Genomic DNA, 15,116 nt, shown 5'->3' on the forward strand with positions numbered 1-15,116 from the left:
ACAACAAACCTTCAAAATATATATTTCTATACACTATTTAAAGGCAAGGAAACCACTCTCTGTTTCCCATATACAACATTACTTTAAGGGGCACATAAAACAGTCATTTTGTTACCACCAAGATGAATTTCAGACAATTCCTTAAAGAGAATCCTGCCTTATTCGTAAGACTTCTTTTATTGCAAGATTTGTACATGGTAAAACCACATCAAAGGGCACCGCTGCTTCATTTTCTTTCATTTGCACTTTGCACCTTTATAATCTCTGGGAGACTAGGCATGAGCTCTTAAAATTAAAAAGAGAGTAAAGGTACCTGTCAAGAATCTTAAAATGGGCCATGATATAGGAAATAAAATTTTCACATATCAATAATTTTTCCTTAATTCTATTGAGACTTGCATACCTAGTCAAAATTACAATTGAGATCCACCAGTAGAGACAAAAAAACCTATACAACTGTAAAATTTATTCAACTGAAAATAACTGATACATTTGCTTTGCAACCCCAGTATTAAAATTAATGTAAGTATATAATAACAGATTACCCCATTTGAAGAACAAGAAGCCTAAGCAGAATGTACTTCTTGGTCATCTTTGACTCTTCAAAGAAGAGCATAAAAACTTATTTTGTTGGTAAATGATTATGTCTGTGGAAAAACTGATAAATCCGAGCCAAGGTGGCGCAGCAGTTAGAGTGCAGTACTGCAGGCCACTTTAGCTGACTGTGTTCAACAGGTCGGCGGTTCAAATCTCACCGGCTCAATGTTGACTCAGCCTTCCATCCTTCCGAGGTAGGTAAACTGAGGACCCAGATTGTTGGGGGCAATGTAAATATATACATACATTGCTTACTGGTGTACACCGCTTAGAGAGTGCTTGCACTTAAAGCGGTATATAAGTCTCATAAATAAATAAATAAAATCAGTTAGTGGCTTAAATGAGAGGTTTCAACTGACAATGACAAATGAAAAAATCTTTTTACCTTAAGCCACAAACACAGCAAATACTATATTTATTTTGTGAATTTAAATAAATAATGATAAATAAATGAATGCATTTGTGGACTACCATGATTTTGGCTGGAGGCTCAGAAAATATAATCACCTCTGCTGTATTTTAAACGAAGATCATTTGGTTGTTTTTAACACAAGGATTGTAAGAATTGAGGCCTATCTGGGTCATTCTCCTAAAAAGGCATTAGTTTCTGAGAAGGAAGCAAACTATTTTGTTTGGCATTATCAGAACTGTCCCCAAACATATTTGTATTACCTATTTCTATGATCAAACATAAAAATAATATAAGCTATTCAAATCTTACCTCTGTAAAGAAAGAATTTTTCTTTACACAACCACTCCCTTCAGCTCTGGAAAGAATTGGCATGATCAATTCAGAATTCAGTTAGCGTTTTATTTCCCTCTACAATCCTAGGATTAAACTAGACTTTTTTAAGTGAAATATATACCACTGATTGTGAACCTTTAAGAGTTACATATTTATACTTTTGTGCAGTTGTATCATCAGTACAATATGAGGAATATTTCATTTTTCTTTAACTTGGAGAATTTGCTTTGGCTCTATCTTGTGAATCTTATGCTCCTATAGCAGTGATGGCGAACCTTTTAGAGACCAAGTGCCCAAACTGCAACCCAAAACCCACTTATGCATCGTCAGGTGCCGGGTGGGTGTGGCCCATTGGGTGGGCGTGGCTGCAGTGGTAATGGCAGACTGGGTGGGACTAAAAAGTTCAATCAATTAATTCCAACTTTGCAAGATCTTTTTTTTTCCCACAAGAAGTTGAAATTGACTGATTGATTGAACCTTTTTTTTTTTTGCACATGGTGGCGGAGGCCTAAAGCGAAAAGGTTTTATAAAACCCAGCTGAAGGCCTAAGACTGGATGAAGGCGCGCATGCCCACAGAGAGGGCTCTGAGTGCCACCTCTGGCACCCGTGCCATAGGTTCGCCACCACTGTCCTATAGACTTCTTCTAAGAGAACTTTCAGCATATACAGTCAGCAAATACAGTATTCACTTTTGGTTTCCACTAGCAGACGGTAGCCTTATCATAGTAAACCCAAAGGTGTGTGTTTTTTCAACAGAAAACTGGATGTTCTTGGGTTTTTTTCCTTTGAAAACTTTTTGCTTCTCATTCAAGAAATTCTTGGATGAGAAGTTAAATGTTTTCAAAGGAAAAAAACCAAGAATGTCCTATTGCCTTAGGGGGGAAAAAACAGTTTTGAGACAACCACGTCCAGGATGATTAAGAATCTCCATAGACATAAACCCAATTAAATTAACTGGATTTATACTTCGGTGCATGTGGATACTAGGAGTAGGCTACAACAGCCTGCCAGCAGAACAAATGGACAAGCCATAGTTGCTGGTATCTTTGTTTGCACACAAATCCTCTACTCTTTGGCTGTACTACTCAGATATTAGCCTAAATTAATTCAGCCTCTATAATTAGTTCATGATTTGGGATAGAGCATTCTTAATTTTTTTCCTCTCAGAATCTCTTCCCACTTTTAAAACTTATGGAGGACCCCCGCAAAGAGTTTTTTTTATGGGTTATGTTTATCAATATCTACCAATTTAAAAATTAAAATTGACACATTCACTGCCCCTACAGTGTCTCAAGATTATCTGATGAGATTTCAACATAACTGCCAAATACAGTAATTTTGATTTCACTAATCCCTGGGGGGGACCCTCAGGGGTCCTAAGAATGCATTTTTAAGAAAAATCTGTTCCTTTTTCAAAAGAGCAGTTACCATTCTGAGGAGTAATTTTTGCTCCTACCCCAACTTTCCCAGGGCAAGGCAGCTAAGAGAATTAAGTTCGCTGGGTACTATGAGACTGGGAGAATCGCTCCTTAATGTCCACATTCTTCTCTGGGAGAGATCACCCCCCAAAAGGTAGCAACCTTCATTTCCGTTACAAAGGTAGCAACCTTCATTTCCGTTCTCTTAATAAAAGGTATTTAGGTTTAGGTAGAGACAGTTAGATTTCCGGATTAAAAACTTCCCTCCCTCTTGGTTCTTCCCAAGCTTTACAGGTCAGAAGCAACCAAAGGCTGTCTCTGAGCAACTCCGGACACGTAACTCATGCAGCTAGGACCCTCGACCTCGGGATTTCTCCTTCCTACCCTCCTTCCAGCTCTTTTCCTCACTGCTCCTCCTTCACTCACCGACTCCCTCCTATCCCAAGCCGTCCCGTCCGCTCGCCTTCCCGGGACAGAAAGCGGGAGCCAGATTCAAGAGACGCCTCTCGGTTGCCAAGCAACCGGCCTCTTCCGCGACACCAAGGCCTGTTCGGCCCGTCCCGTCTCCGCTAAGGAAGAGGCGGTGGCGTCGTCAGTCTCAGGGCGGAAGCACGAGAGAGCGAGGCGGCGTGCGACCCCGGGATGCCGCTGGCGGGCGAGGCCGAAGCGCGGCGTCGGCGAGCTACGCGGAAGAGGCTGGAGAAGTTCGCTGGGTTGAGAGGTGGCTGTCTGGGGGCTGCAGCAAGGGTTGTCGTGGTTTGGGGCCTGGGCAATACCTTCTTTGGATGGCTAGCCGGATGGGCGGCTCTGAGAATAGGGACGCCCTTGTAATTGCTCATGTAGAAAGCAGCTTTCAAAATCTATCTCCCCCTCTCACCCCCCATCAGTTCAGTGGGTGAGAATTTTTTAACACTGGCTTAAAATGCCTGTAGTAAGTTAGAAGGCCTTTGCTATCAGATTGCCTCTTAAGGATTTGCAGTCACACTAAACCAGGGGTCTTCAAACTTGGCCTTTTTATGACTTGTGGACTTCAACTCCCAGGATTCCTCAGCTAGGCATACTGGCTGAGGAATTCTGGGAGTTGAAGTCCACAAATCATAAAAGGGCCAAGTTTGAAGACCCCTGCACTAAACCATAGTTTACTTAACCATGGTCTCTTGAATAAAGTGCTGTTGGCTAGATGAACTCAACGTGCAGAGGCAAAATCAACCTCTGCTGCAATTTAGTATGATAACTGAGCCTGCGTCTGTTTCTGATGAGGCTTTGTGAGACTGCTTCTAGAGCACACACGCTGGTGCCTCAGGCGTGGCACCCTTTGGTTGCATGCTCTTGGTGGAGGATTTTAGTGCCCTGTGGAAAAATGGCACAAATTGTACATCTGGATTGTAAAGAATAGGAGAAGGGAAGCTACTGCTTGTTGTCCCAACCTTATAAATTATGTTGAAAAGGTTGGCAGGCACACTCCCACTCTTCCAGACAAATGGTTGCTATTTCCCCTGCCTTAGCCTTGGGTTTCAAAGAGCTCATACAAACCAAGTGTTCATGAGGCAACAGAAAATGTGTGACTTTTTTTATTTCATCTCCTTGCAACTGAGAGGGAGGATGTTGTTTGGTATCCCCAATAACGTTAGATCAGTGGTTCTCAACCTGTGGGTCGGGACCCCATTTGGGGTCGAATGACCATTTCACAGGGGTCGCCAAACAAGGCTGTCCGCCATTTTTTCCCCCTTTTCTTTGGCCACGCCCCTGGCACCCAGTAATGTATAAGTGGTTGGGGGTCACCACAACATGGGGAACTGTATTATGGGGTCGCGGCATTAGAAAGGTTGAGAACCACTGCGTTAGATCCTCTCATTTGGATAGAAAGTTTTCTTCAATTGATGCTGAAGAAGAATGTGCAATTGTTATTAATGGGAAGGACTGAAAATCTGATATGAGAGGAGGACTTATTGCTCATTTGAGAGGCAAATACATAGCATGTAATGAAATTTTATAACAACCATTGTAGATTATGCAGATACCCTTTTATTCAAACTTTTCATATAACTTCTATGGATTTGCAGTCACACTAAACCATAATTTACTTAACCATAGCCTCTTGAATAAAGTGCTGTTGGCTAGATTAGCTCAACATGCTAAGCCAAAATCAAACTATTACAATTTAGTATGATGTATGAACCTGCTCCTATTTCTAATGAGGCTTTATAATAAATGAATGTAATTTTTTTTCTTTATGTAGTGGCAAGTAGTTGACATAAAATTTATAGTTCCATTCATATATAAATTGTATTGGTTCTTAATAAAGGAATGAGCACATCAGTTTTCATTCACTATAGAAAATACAGTGTTCTCATCTTGATAAAGCTAAGCATATCTAACCAATAGGTAGACTGGAAAATTTGTACATGGAATAAAAGCATTTTAGTTCTCTGTGAAGTAGGGGACTGCAAAACTCGCAGAATTATTCCAGTGAACAGAGATATTTTTGTTTTCCTTCCAACCACATTCACTTCTGAAAACTGTCAAACCCTTGCTCCCCAAGCATAAGTATTGTACAGCATTGGAAAAGCATTTAAAGGACGTATTTTTCAATATGTTGGAGTGCATATAAAGCACTTTTTGAATGGCTAAGCACTTTTGCAGGGTCATATAACATAGACTTTCTTATGTCCAGTAAATGCAATTTTGTGAAAAGAGCAATCAGGAAAACAATGTTTGATAAAAAATAAGAAGGTTGAGATTAAGACTGCATGCTTTCAAAATGATTTAGAAGACTGCTTTGGAATGCACAGAAATGCAAACAGAACACCTTTTTAATAGAGCCTCAGCTACTTTAATAATTTAATCATTAAAGAAGTGCTACATTCATGTTCCCACACGTTCCAAAGTAGCTTTTCCAAATCATTTTCAATACATGCACATCTTTCATTGGCACTTTAGGCAGCCTGAAGGAAAGCAGTAATGGACCACTATACATTAGAATCAAGTGAATCTGAACCCAAGGAAGAAGAAAATGGCTGAACTTTAGTAGCTAAGTGCAGTGTAAATACGTTGTAGGTGGTATAACAGAAATATTAGTTGAGGCCGACTGAAGTAAGGAGTAGGAATCCCAATTCAAGATTTTATAGTCTTGTTTGAGGTAAGAACATTTTAAATCAGTTTGGTAATTATATCCCTTGTAATGACATTTCCTTTTTCCAATCAGGTAAAACTGTGCAGACTGGAGAGTTTTGGGATGTTGTTGTAATAACAGCAGTTGATAAAAAGCAAGAAATAGCTTATCAAAAACAATTATCAGAAAAGCTGAAAAGAAAAGAATTGCCCCTGGGTGTGGATTATCATGTTTTTGCTGATCCTCCTGGACCCAAAATTGGTAGGTTCTGCAATTTAGAGAGAGTTAATAATGTTATCAAAATAAAACAAAACATATATACCCATACATACAGTACATTCAAAACATTACACAGTCCTTCCAGCAATGGGGCCAGAACATCCACAGGAAAGATGAGCAAAAGAAACGATGGAACTTATGCCAGAAATTGGAATAGAAATCTAAAAGAGCAGAATTTGCACTGTGAGGTCATAATGTAATCTCAGTTTGCTGCAGACATCCATTCATGATGCTCTCTCGCACCATCATGACTGTGTTGAACTTCTACATATGGGAAACAGTAGGATTGGAAAGGCTGCCATCATTCAAACTGAATTAAGTACTTCTGTTTCTTTCATTAAAATCCATGGAATTTAAAAATATATTAGCTGGCTTCTGCCTAAAGTTTGTTAAGTTTAACTTTTCAATCATCTGATGAACAGAAACTGAAGACAGTTTGTGGTTAAATGTTCAGTACAATTTGATTAATTTTCAGACTGATAAAAAGGTTCTCCTTCTGGTGCATATTATGACAGCTGTATCTTTTACTGAAAGATTTCCAGAATGTCATTAGAAGCCAAATTATATTAATTAAACTTTCTAAAATATGTTCAATTACTATTATTATGCTTCTTTTGATTCAAATGTGAAATTCCGTTGCTATTAATGATCTGGATGTTCTTTTGGATAATATGTCAATTGAATAGACTCTTAAGGATTTTTCTAGTTTAGGTAGTATTTGTATTAAATTTTACAGTATCTCAGTTTATGAAAACTTTTTTCCTTTAAAAAGCATTCTAGGGAGAAAATAGAGATCTGGACATGAAGCCTATATTTGATATGAGCTTCATGATTTGTGTTGGATAATACTCAGCATTTTTAAAAATATATAATTAAATATAAATATATAAAACATTTCCATTTTATAGTTTTCAATCCAAACTTTTAAAATGTTATGAAAATTTCACAGTATGATCTAAACAGAAAAGACTACTTCTCATAAAACGGATTAATTCTAATCTTGAGAAAATAGTTTTTCATTTTATTTGCCTGATTTGGCAAATAAGTAACATTTCCATGGCTATTGTTTGATGTTAGAGTTACAGAGATTACTACTAAGAGTTGCGAATCATCTTTTCCATGACCATTGTAAAAATGATAATGATCCAAGTTGACTTAATAAATTTTGTGGTGTTGTGTGATTTAAAGTAACATGACTTTCAAAAAATAGATGTATCAGTTGGTTGCAAACTAATCTGTTAATTCTTCTTCCTAAATTTAAATATGTGTTAAAATGTTTTGTAGGAAATGGTGGATCAACACTTCACGCCCTTCGGTGTTTAGAAGAGTATTATGGAGATAAATGGGATACCTTCACTATCATATTAATTCATTCTGGTAATTTTTATCCATCAACTTACCTTACATTATGTAGGATGCACGTCTGTTTGTTTTTTCCCTGAAGAGAGTAGTGAAGATGAATTGGGTTTCTTTCCACTACAAAATTATACTCAAAGTCAGATAAGCATATTTGGGTTAAATTATAGCCTGGAATTATCTTTAAAATTCTGCTCAAAACTCTTTAGGGAAAGGAAAGACTGTAGAACAAATAATAATATTAATGACCCACAAAAATTCAGTTATTTATAATTTACATAAAGCTGGAAAGAATAAAGTATGACATTGATAAATAATATCGAATTTGGAAAGTCTTTATGATTTTTGGCAGAATGATTTTACAACTCACTAGAAAGCAGTCATTTCAGTGTCACTGCATTAGAATATGATGAATCATATATCCTTTGGTTTCTTACATTGATGTTTGGAAGTAGAAGAACTCAAATGCTCTGTAACTTCCTCCATACAATGTAAATGCTGAAGATAGAAGCACAGCCTTTTTAAATGAAGGTTTATAGCAAATAAGTGAATTGTACAAGTTGAGGGTTCTTCCAGAGTTTTCATAATGGAAATGCAGGGTGCAGGAGTTCATCACTTTAATATGTATGTTAGCTGTAACCTATCTGAAGAGTCTTGCCTTTGTGCTGGTTGTACATTTGGCTCTCTATGTGAGATAATCATTTAAAGAGAATTCAGCAACTACAGTTCATGCACAATGAAGCCATCCAGGTCTTTGTGCGAGTTGAACTGCACTACATACAAATGTGTTTCTGAGTTCAGTGTAAACCTCTAAAGCTTTGACTTCAGTTCTCTGACCATAACAAACTCCTCACATTTAAAGTCTGTCGCTGAAATATTTTGTAGAATCTTTGTCCAATTGAGGTGATTTTATTTAGAAACTTCTCTAGGTCAGTGCATCTCTGTGTATTTTCTTTGGTTTGGGCCTTATAATCTCCTCTAAAATGTTATGCGGATGTTACTCCTGATTATATTCTCCTCCTGCTGCCCCTTACCATCATTTCAAAGTCTGATGTAGAAGGTGTGGGGATTCATTCATTCGTGCATCATGTAAAATATATATATATATATATATATATATATATATATATATATATATATATATATATATATATATATATATATATACATACTTACATACATACACACAAGATATGAAAAAATCAACCTCAAGTGAAATTCTTTAGAATCTGGATGCATATGAATATAAACACATGCATGCTTTATTTATATTAAATATTCTTCATTTTTTGTGTTTTTATAAAGGTGGTTATAGTCAACGTTTACCGAATGCCAGTGCCCTGGGAAAAATTTTCACAGCTTTGCCCTGTGGGGATCCAATTTACCAAATGCTTGATTTGAAATTAGCCATGTACATTGATTTTCCTGCTTGTATGAATCCAGGTGTTTTGATTACATGCGCAGATGATATTGAATTTTATAATATTGATGCAACAGAACTCCTGAGGTTTAATCAGTCTGGATTTACTGCATTAGCTCATCCTTCCAGTTTGAGCATTGGTACATGTCATGGAGTTTTTGTATTGGAGCCTCCATTACCCCTGATAGAAAAAGAACTTGAGTACAGATCTTGTAATCTTTTTCTGCATAAGCCTAGCATTGAAAAAATGTATCAGTCTGGAGCAGTGTATAAAAGGAATAATTGTCAAACATTACCTCCTGGGGACCTGGGGGATTCATTTATGGAATCTGAGTTTGTATATACAGATAGCTTATTTTACATTGATTGCACCACTGCAAAACTGATGCTAACATTTTATAAACAGATAGGCAAACTTTGCTATGAAATAGATGCCTATGGTGACTTTCTGCAGGCATTAGGGTCTGGAGCAACAAAAGATTATGCAACAAAAGTTGAAAATGTCACAAAAGAATCAGGTCTAATAGAAATAAGAGAGAAGATGTTTAACATACTAAAAGGTTTGCCTCTCAATGTTATACTCCTAAATAATTCCAAATTCCATCATATTGGAACTACTCGTGAGTGTTTGTTTCATTACACTTCTGATAGAAAAATGAAATTGGAGTTGGGTCTGCTGCCAAATATTTTTAGCATCTGTTCAAACAAGGCAGAAGACTTGGATAAATCGGCATGTATCATTCACAGTATGCTTAGTTCAAAGTGTTTTGTTGCACCTGGTTCACTAATTGAATATTCTAGATTGGATTCCAAGGTTTCAGTAGGGACAAACAGTATCATCAGTGGCTGTTCCATTGACACAGAAGCAAATATACCACCAAATACTTTTATGACAACTCTGAGCATAAGAATTGATGGAGAATTAAAGTATGTGAGCATGGTGTTGGGCATAGAAGATAACTTGAAAAAGACTGTGGCAAATCTTGCAGATATAAACCTACTAAGTTTTTTTGGCATTGGTCTTAAACAATGCTTAGAGCTTTGGGGCTTGAGAATTTCAGATGAGCTCTTTTCAGGGGACAAAACATGTCTGAGTTTGTGGACTATTCGAATCTTCCCTGTATGCTCTTATTTAAGTGATTCGGCGAAAGTGTCATTAGGGATTTTAAACTCAGTGCAAAATAAGTCCCCGTTTAATTTAGATAGTTTTAAGCTGTTGTCTATTGAACAAATGCTTTGCTACAAAGATGTTGAAGATATGCTGAAATTCCGGCAGCAACTTTATGAAGAAATCAATCTGCAGAAACTGAAAGAAAAATCTATTATATAGAAGTGGCTGAAAAATGGTACTTTTCCCCATATTTTAATTCAATGAGGGCTAATTGCTTTCAAGGTTTCCAAATCCCAGAAGCAAGCACTATGCATATTTTTGTGTTTCATTGAAGTAGAAATAATGAAACTGCATTAAGACTGTTATTGTAGCATAACATTAATAATGCAAAAAATGCAGATAAACTATTCTTTTGATGAAAACATTAATGAAATATTTTGAAATCTATAAAAACACAAAGGAGGAAATTTTCTTTGCTTCATATTATTACGTTTTCAGGTTTTTTATTCAAGTGGGAAATAAAAGTTATTAATTAGGTATTTGATTGAAAATTACTTAAAACTTTTTACATAGAAAAAGTTGTTTCTGACAACATTCTTATTTTTCAGGTTTGTTCATTACAAACAAGCAATAAAGTTATGTTATTTCTTAAATGTATGTTCATAACACTATTCTGTGTTTCATGTGTAAATCTGATATCTGTTTACAAGGCTGAGGTCAAATGAAGCAAAATAAATTGAAATGTGCAAATTAGGTAATCAGGATTTTGTTTAAATATGTTTCATTCTGAACATGAATGGTACTGAGAAAACTGTCATATTTTGATATAGTTATAAGATAAAGATTATTAATAATTCTAGGCATATCCTGGCATTATCATTACCACATAATTATGGATTGCTTTCTTCAAAGGTTATATCTAAACTTTAACCTAATTTTGTATAATGATCGTGTCAAAATAATAAAAAGATTATTTTAAAATGCCTATTTATTAATGAATTTATATGCCTGCCCATCTCACATATGTACTGGGTGGCTTACAATTAAATAGATAAAACATATCAATACAAATGGTAAAAATCACTATTAACATGACTAGGAGATAGGCTCCATCACATATTTAGAACCCCAGGTTCAAACACAAAACAATATATAAAAAAAAACAAGTTTTCAAGACCTGACAAAAGATCAGCTGATATAACCTGCCAGCTGATATTGCTTAGCCAACAATACTCAGAAAATGTCCTTCCTACCAGATCTGGAAGGACAGAAAATGGGAAAGATTATCAATATCCTGATTCCAAGTCATGAATTGTACCCAGAAACACACTGGAAATCAGTTTAGCTTGCAGAACAGTGGTATCATGGCAGATAACCAATTCCATTAACTGCCTGCACAGCCACAATCTGCATTATAGAATACTCTTCAAGGGCAGCCCTATATACAGCATGTTGCAATACTCCAGTCTGGACGTTGCTCTCTGTAAGTTCTTTGACATCCATCTGACAAAATATATATTAAATAAAATAATATTATAATAAAATATATATTATTTTTAACTAGCAAGTTCTTAAAATTATGATATTTACATATGCCATTTTCTTCTATTAACCTTTTTTGGAAATAGATTCTGGGGATAGTCTAATCTAAAAACAAATTGTAATTCAGAATCTAGCTAAAGTCTGAACAAATAAGAACATTATTGTGTGAGTTTCAGGCATGAATCCAAAGCACAGAATTTTCAAAATATCAAATTGTCTCTCAAGGATCTTAAAATCTGAAGTGATGCAAGCAAGAGCAATTTTCTCACAAAACATCAGACCCACTTTGGAGATACTTCTTGTTTATGAAATTAACCCCATACATCTTTTAAGCTGAGTGGAGCTTTCCTAGTTATGCATAAAAGTGAAAACATAAAGAAGGATAAAGGGAGGGGAAAAAGACCAGGGGGTGAGGACAGCCTGGCCAACAGTGACAGTGAGTGGTGTGTGTGATTTTTGAGAATATTGTGAGTGTCTCCTAGAAGTCAATGTTCTTTGTTTGGTAGTTATTTTTTTTTTTCCTTTTCTTTTTTAGTTTCTCTCTTCATTGTTTGGCTTTGTAATTGAGATTAAAAGGAGGGGGTGAGGACTTGCACTTCTTGCATAATGGGATATATCTTAGTAGCATTTGGATGAGTCGAACAGGGAAGAGGAAAGAGGCAATTTCACAATCTTACGTTGATTAAATATAAACCTCCTGATACAATTGAAAGAAGAGCTCTAAGAAAATCTGCAACTTTTAAAAAGACAAGTGAATTTTGTTAATATAAATGGTGATAATTTATAAAGATTATTAATTGGAAATAGAAATACATATTATTTCTACAGCAAGGAAAATAAAGCAAAAATAGTTAAATTGATTGTTTTATTCAAAGAGGAGAATATATTTAATTATTTGTTTTATTTGGATATCACTTCTGGATTTTGTGCTTGTGAAAAATGAAATTTTGACTTTGGTTTTGCCAATTAGATTTGTTATTATAGAAATGGTTAGTTATATACTAATGTGTAAAAATAAAAAGTTGAGACTGGAATGTTGTTATCTTGAACTATGCTAAATAGAATGGAAGTCGACCCTTTTTTTCTTTCTTCCCTTATACCTCATATTTTCTTTTCCCCTCTCTTCTTCCTTCCCTTAATTCCTTATTTTTATTTTTATTTGTATTTTATATATTGATAAAACAATAAAAGTCATTAAATGCAGTGGCTAAAAAAGATTAAGACCCAAATATTCCAGATGATCTTTGTAAAGCTTAGCAGTTAATAGGTTGCATAGTAGCTCTCTTATTAGTAAACTGGATGATATTCTTTTTTGCTTCCAATTTTGCAGAGCTCATATGGTTACCCTCTCTTTTCTTCAGAACAATTCAGTTAAGATCATAATGTAAGTCTGTCGGTTTCTTTGTTTGAATTTAGTTACTGCTCTTTGTCAGATTTAGTTACCATTTTTTGATTTTTCAGGACTTCTCAGCTGCATTGTAACCTCTTCTACAAGATTAAATCCTCGTGTTTCTGTGCACTGCGGCACCAAGTACCAATTCAATAAATAGCCTACAGTTCTTTCTCTTACACAAAACATGAAATCTTCCAATAACTTAGAGCAATGCTACCTATCCCTTACTGACCTTGGAACAGATTTTAGAAACTTATTTTTTTAAAAAAAATTGATTGGTATGCTCACTCTTGTCTGTTTTCTGTCTCTGAGTAACTGCCACATTTATCATTGGTCACTTTCTAATTTTATTGCTGGATTTCATTTCCTCCTCTTGCTCGTTTTGTCTGTAAGCTTAATAAAAGCATAAGATATGGAAGAACTCTTTTGGACCACAACACGGCATTTTTCTATTGTACACTAATCCAAATATTTTTTTCATATTTCTATGAAAGTCTAAAAGAATTTGTTTTTTAAGGGTTGCAGTAACTAATGAGTCAAAACTATTCATTATTTTAATGAAAGCACAATCTTGTTAAACACTGATTAATTGCTTATTTAAACTTTTATTTTATTCTCTATCAGTCCATTTTGGGGGCAATTATAGGATATAAATAAAGAGAACTTGTTACATTTTCAATTACCTCTGATTAGTTCCTAATTCATATCAATTAAATTATTTACTGATAAATGTATAGATTTATTTTTGTTTCTCTGGGTTACATATTTATTAATTTGATACTGCAGCCTATTTGCAGTAATTATCGGATAAATTCATTGCTTACCCAACAATTACAATCACTGGCCCCATATTCTCTGATGTGGTCCACTCCTGCCACATCTCTATGCATGTCACCACCTAATGCTATGATCTGCCTTTTCCTCCCTAAGGCTGCATCTTCCTCCATCCACCCCTCTCAATTTCCAAGGCCCAGAACGTCCCATAGTGGTGAGTTCATCCATCCCAGACAAGGGAAGCTAAGCTCCCTAGAGTTCTTCAACTCCACTGCCCCCAAAGACTTGCTGATCTATCTAGATGGAAAGTAGAGTCTGCAGGATAAAGGATGCTGGTAGTAAAAAGAAGAAAATGTAGTGAAAAGTTAGAAATACAGCAGACACAAGACACACACTCCAACTGCTTTTCCATCCAACGCCAGGCCCACAGCATAATAGAGGTGACACACAGCCGGTCTGAAAAGCGACTCACATCTTTTCCCCTGGCCCATTTCTCTGGCATGGCTTTCAGTCAGCTCCTTCAGCAACAAGCATCCCAGCATGGCCAGATCACAGTCCATTCCTAATGTGGTTCATGCTTGGCTTGTAAAAACACAGTAGCACTTGCTCACTCTAACTACTCTGACCCATTCTGTCAAGGATGAAACGTTGGCAGCTACATGCCTCTGCGTTTCAACGTCCCTTTAGATTAAGGGGGGGGGGAGATGTTACTTTCAAGTGGGTTAAATGGAGAAGCAAAACTTCCTCAATTCAGCTGAAGACAGTAAAAGCTTGAGGCCTTGTCAAGGACACCAGAACAGATGTGGATTTGAAGCAAATAGTTCCCATAACTAAGTGAATTTGTTGATATGGATTACGTAAGATGTTGGTGGTTTGGCTGGGAAAATTATTAAGTCTATGAATTGGTGTTGGAACCTCAGAATTAGTTTTACTTCAACAAAACCATGCAGTGTATTTAATAAGCAGTATGCTTTTCGGAAATGGAATGAACCTGGAATTTTATTTGGATTCTCAAGCTGAATGTTGATCATCCCAAAGTACAAAGTTGTTCCTTTAAGGTAAATGCAGACCTTCCAGGACAGGCGGAACACCATTCATCCAGTTTATTGGCTCTTACCCAATCTATCACCCTGCCCAAGCACAAGTTTGGAAGACCAGTGACTATAATTGTATTATATGAAAAGGAGAAGTAAAGGTAGGTATCATCAGCATATTGATGGCACCTCAGCTGACATCCATGGATGACCACTCCCAGCAGCTTCATGGAGATGTTAAAAAGCATAAGGGATAAAAAGGAGCTTTGAGGGACTCCATAACTCAGGGGTCTCCAAACTTGGCCCTTTTGTGACTTGTGGACTTCAACTCCCA

The 15,116-nt window shown here is 36.2% G+C and overlaps 2 protein-coding genes across 19 annotated transcripts in view; one reads left to right on the forward strand and one right to left on the reverse strand.

The window, feature by feature from the left end:
- The window catches only part of LRRIQ3 (leucine rich repeats and IQ motif containing 3), a 139,804-nt gene extending 136,480 nt beyond the window's left edge, over window positions 1–3,324 (reverse strand). For 17 of the 18 annotated variants that reach the window (XR_005554735.1, XR_005554730.1, XR_005554732.1 and 14 more), the window contains exons 1-2: window positions 3,188–3,318; window positions 1,319–1,364 (exon numbers count right to left, since the gene is read on the reverse strand). The gene's annotated coding sequence lies outside the window, so the exon portion shown is untranslated. Of the gene's footprint in view, window positions 1–1,318; window positions 1,365–3,187 lie in introns of all 18 variants that reach the window. The other variant, XM_039327211.1, reaches the window with a different exon arrangement.
- A 27-nt stretch (window positions 3,325–3,351) lies between these two features.
- FPGT (fucose-1-phosphate guanylyltransferase) lies at window positions 3,352–12,434 on the forward strand. Its single transcript, XM_039327221.1, has 4 exons — window positions 3,352–3,482; window positions 5,967–6,134; window positions 7,437–7,529; window positions 8,814–12,434. The coding sequence occupies exons 1-4, from the start codon at window positions 3,404–3,406 to the stop codon at window positions 10,256–10,258; spliced, it is 1,785 nt and encodes a 594-aa protein (XP_039183155.1). The 5' UTR covers window positions 3,352–3,403; the 3' UTR covers window positions 10,259–12,434.
- The last annotated feature ends 2,682 nt before the right edge of the window (window positions 12,435–15,116 follow it).

This window comes from Crotalus tigris, unplaced genomic scaffold, assembly GCF_016545835.1.
Source record: "Crotalus tigris isolate CLP2741 ecotype Arizona unplaced genomic scaffold, ASM1654583v1 scf7180000024358.1859470, whole genome shotgun sequence".
In the NCBI taxonomy this organism is placed as follows: domain Eukaryota; kingdom Metazoa; phylum Chordata; class Lepidosauria; order Squamata; family Viperidae; genus Crotalus; species Crotalus tigris.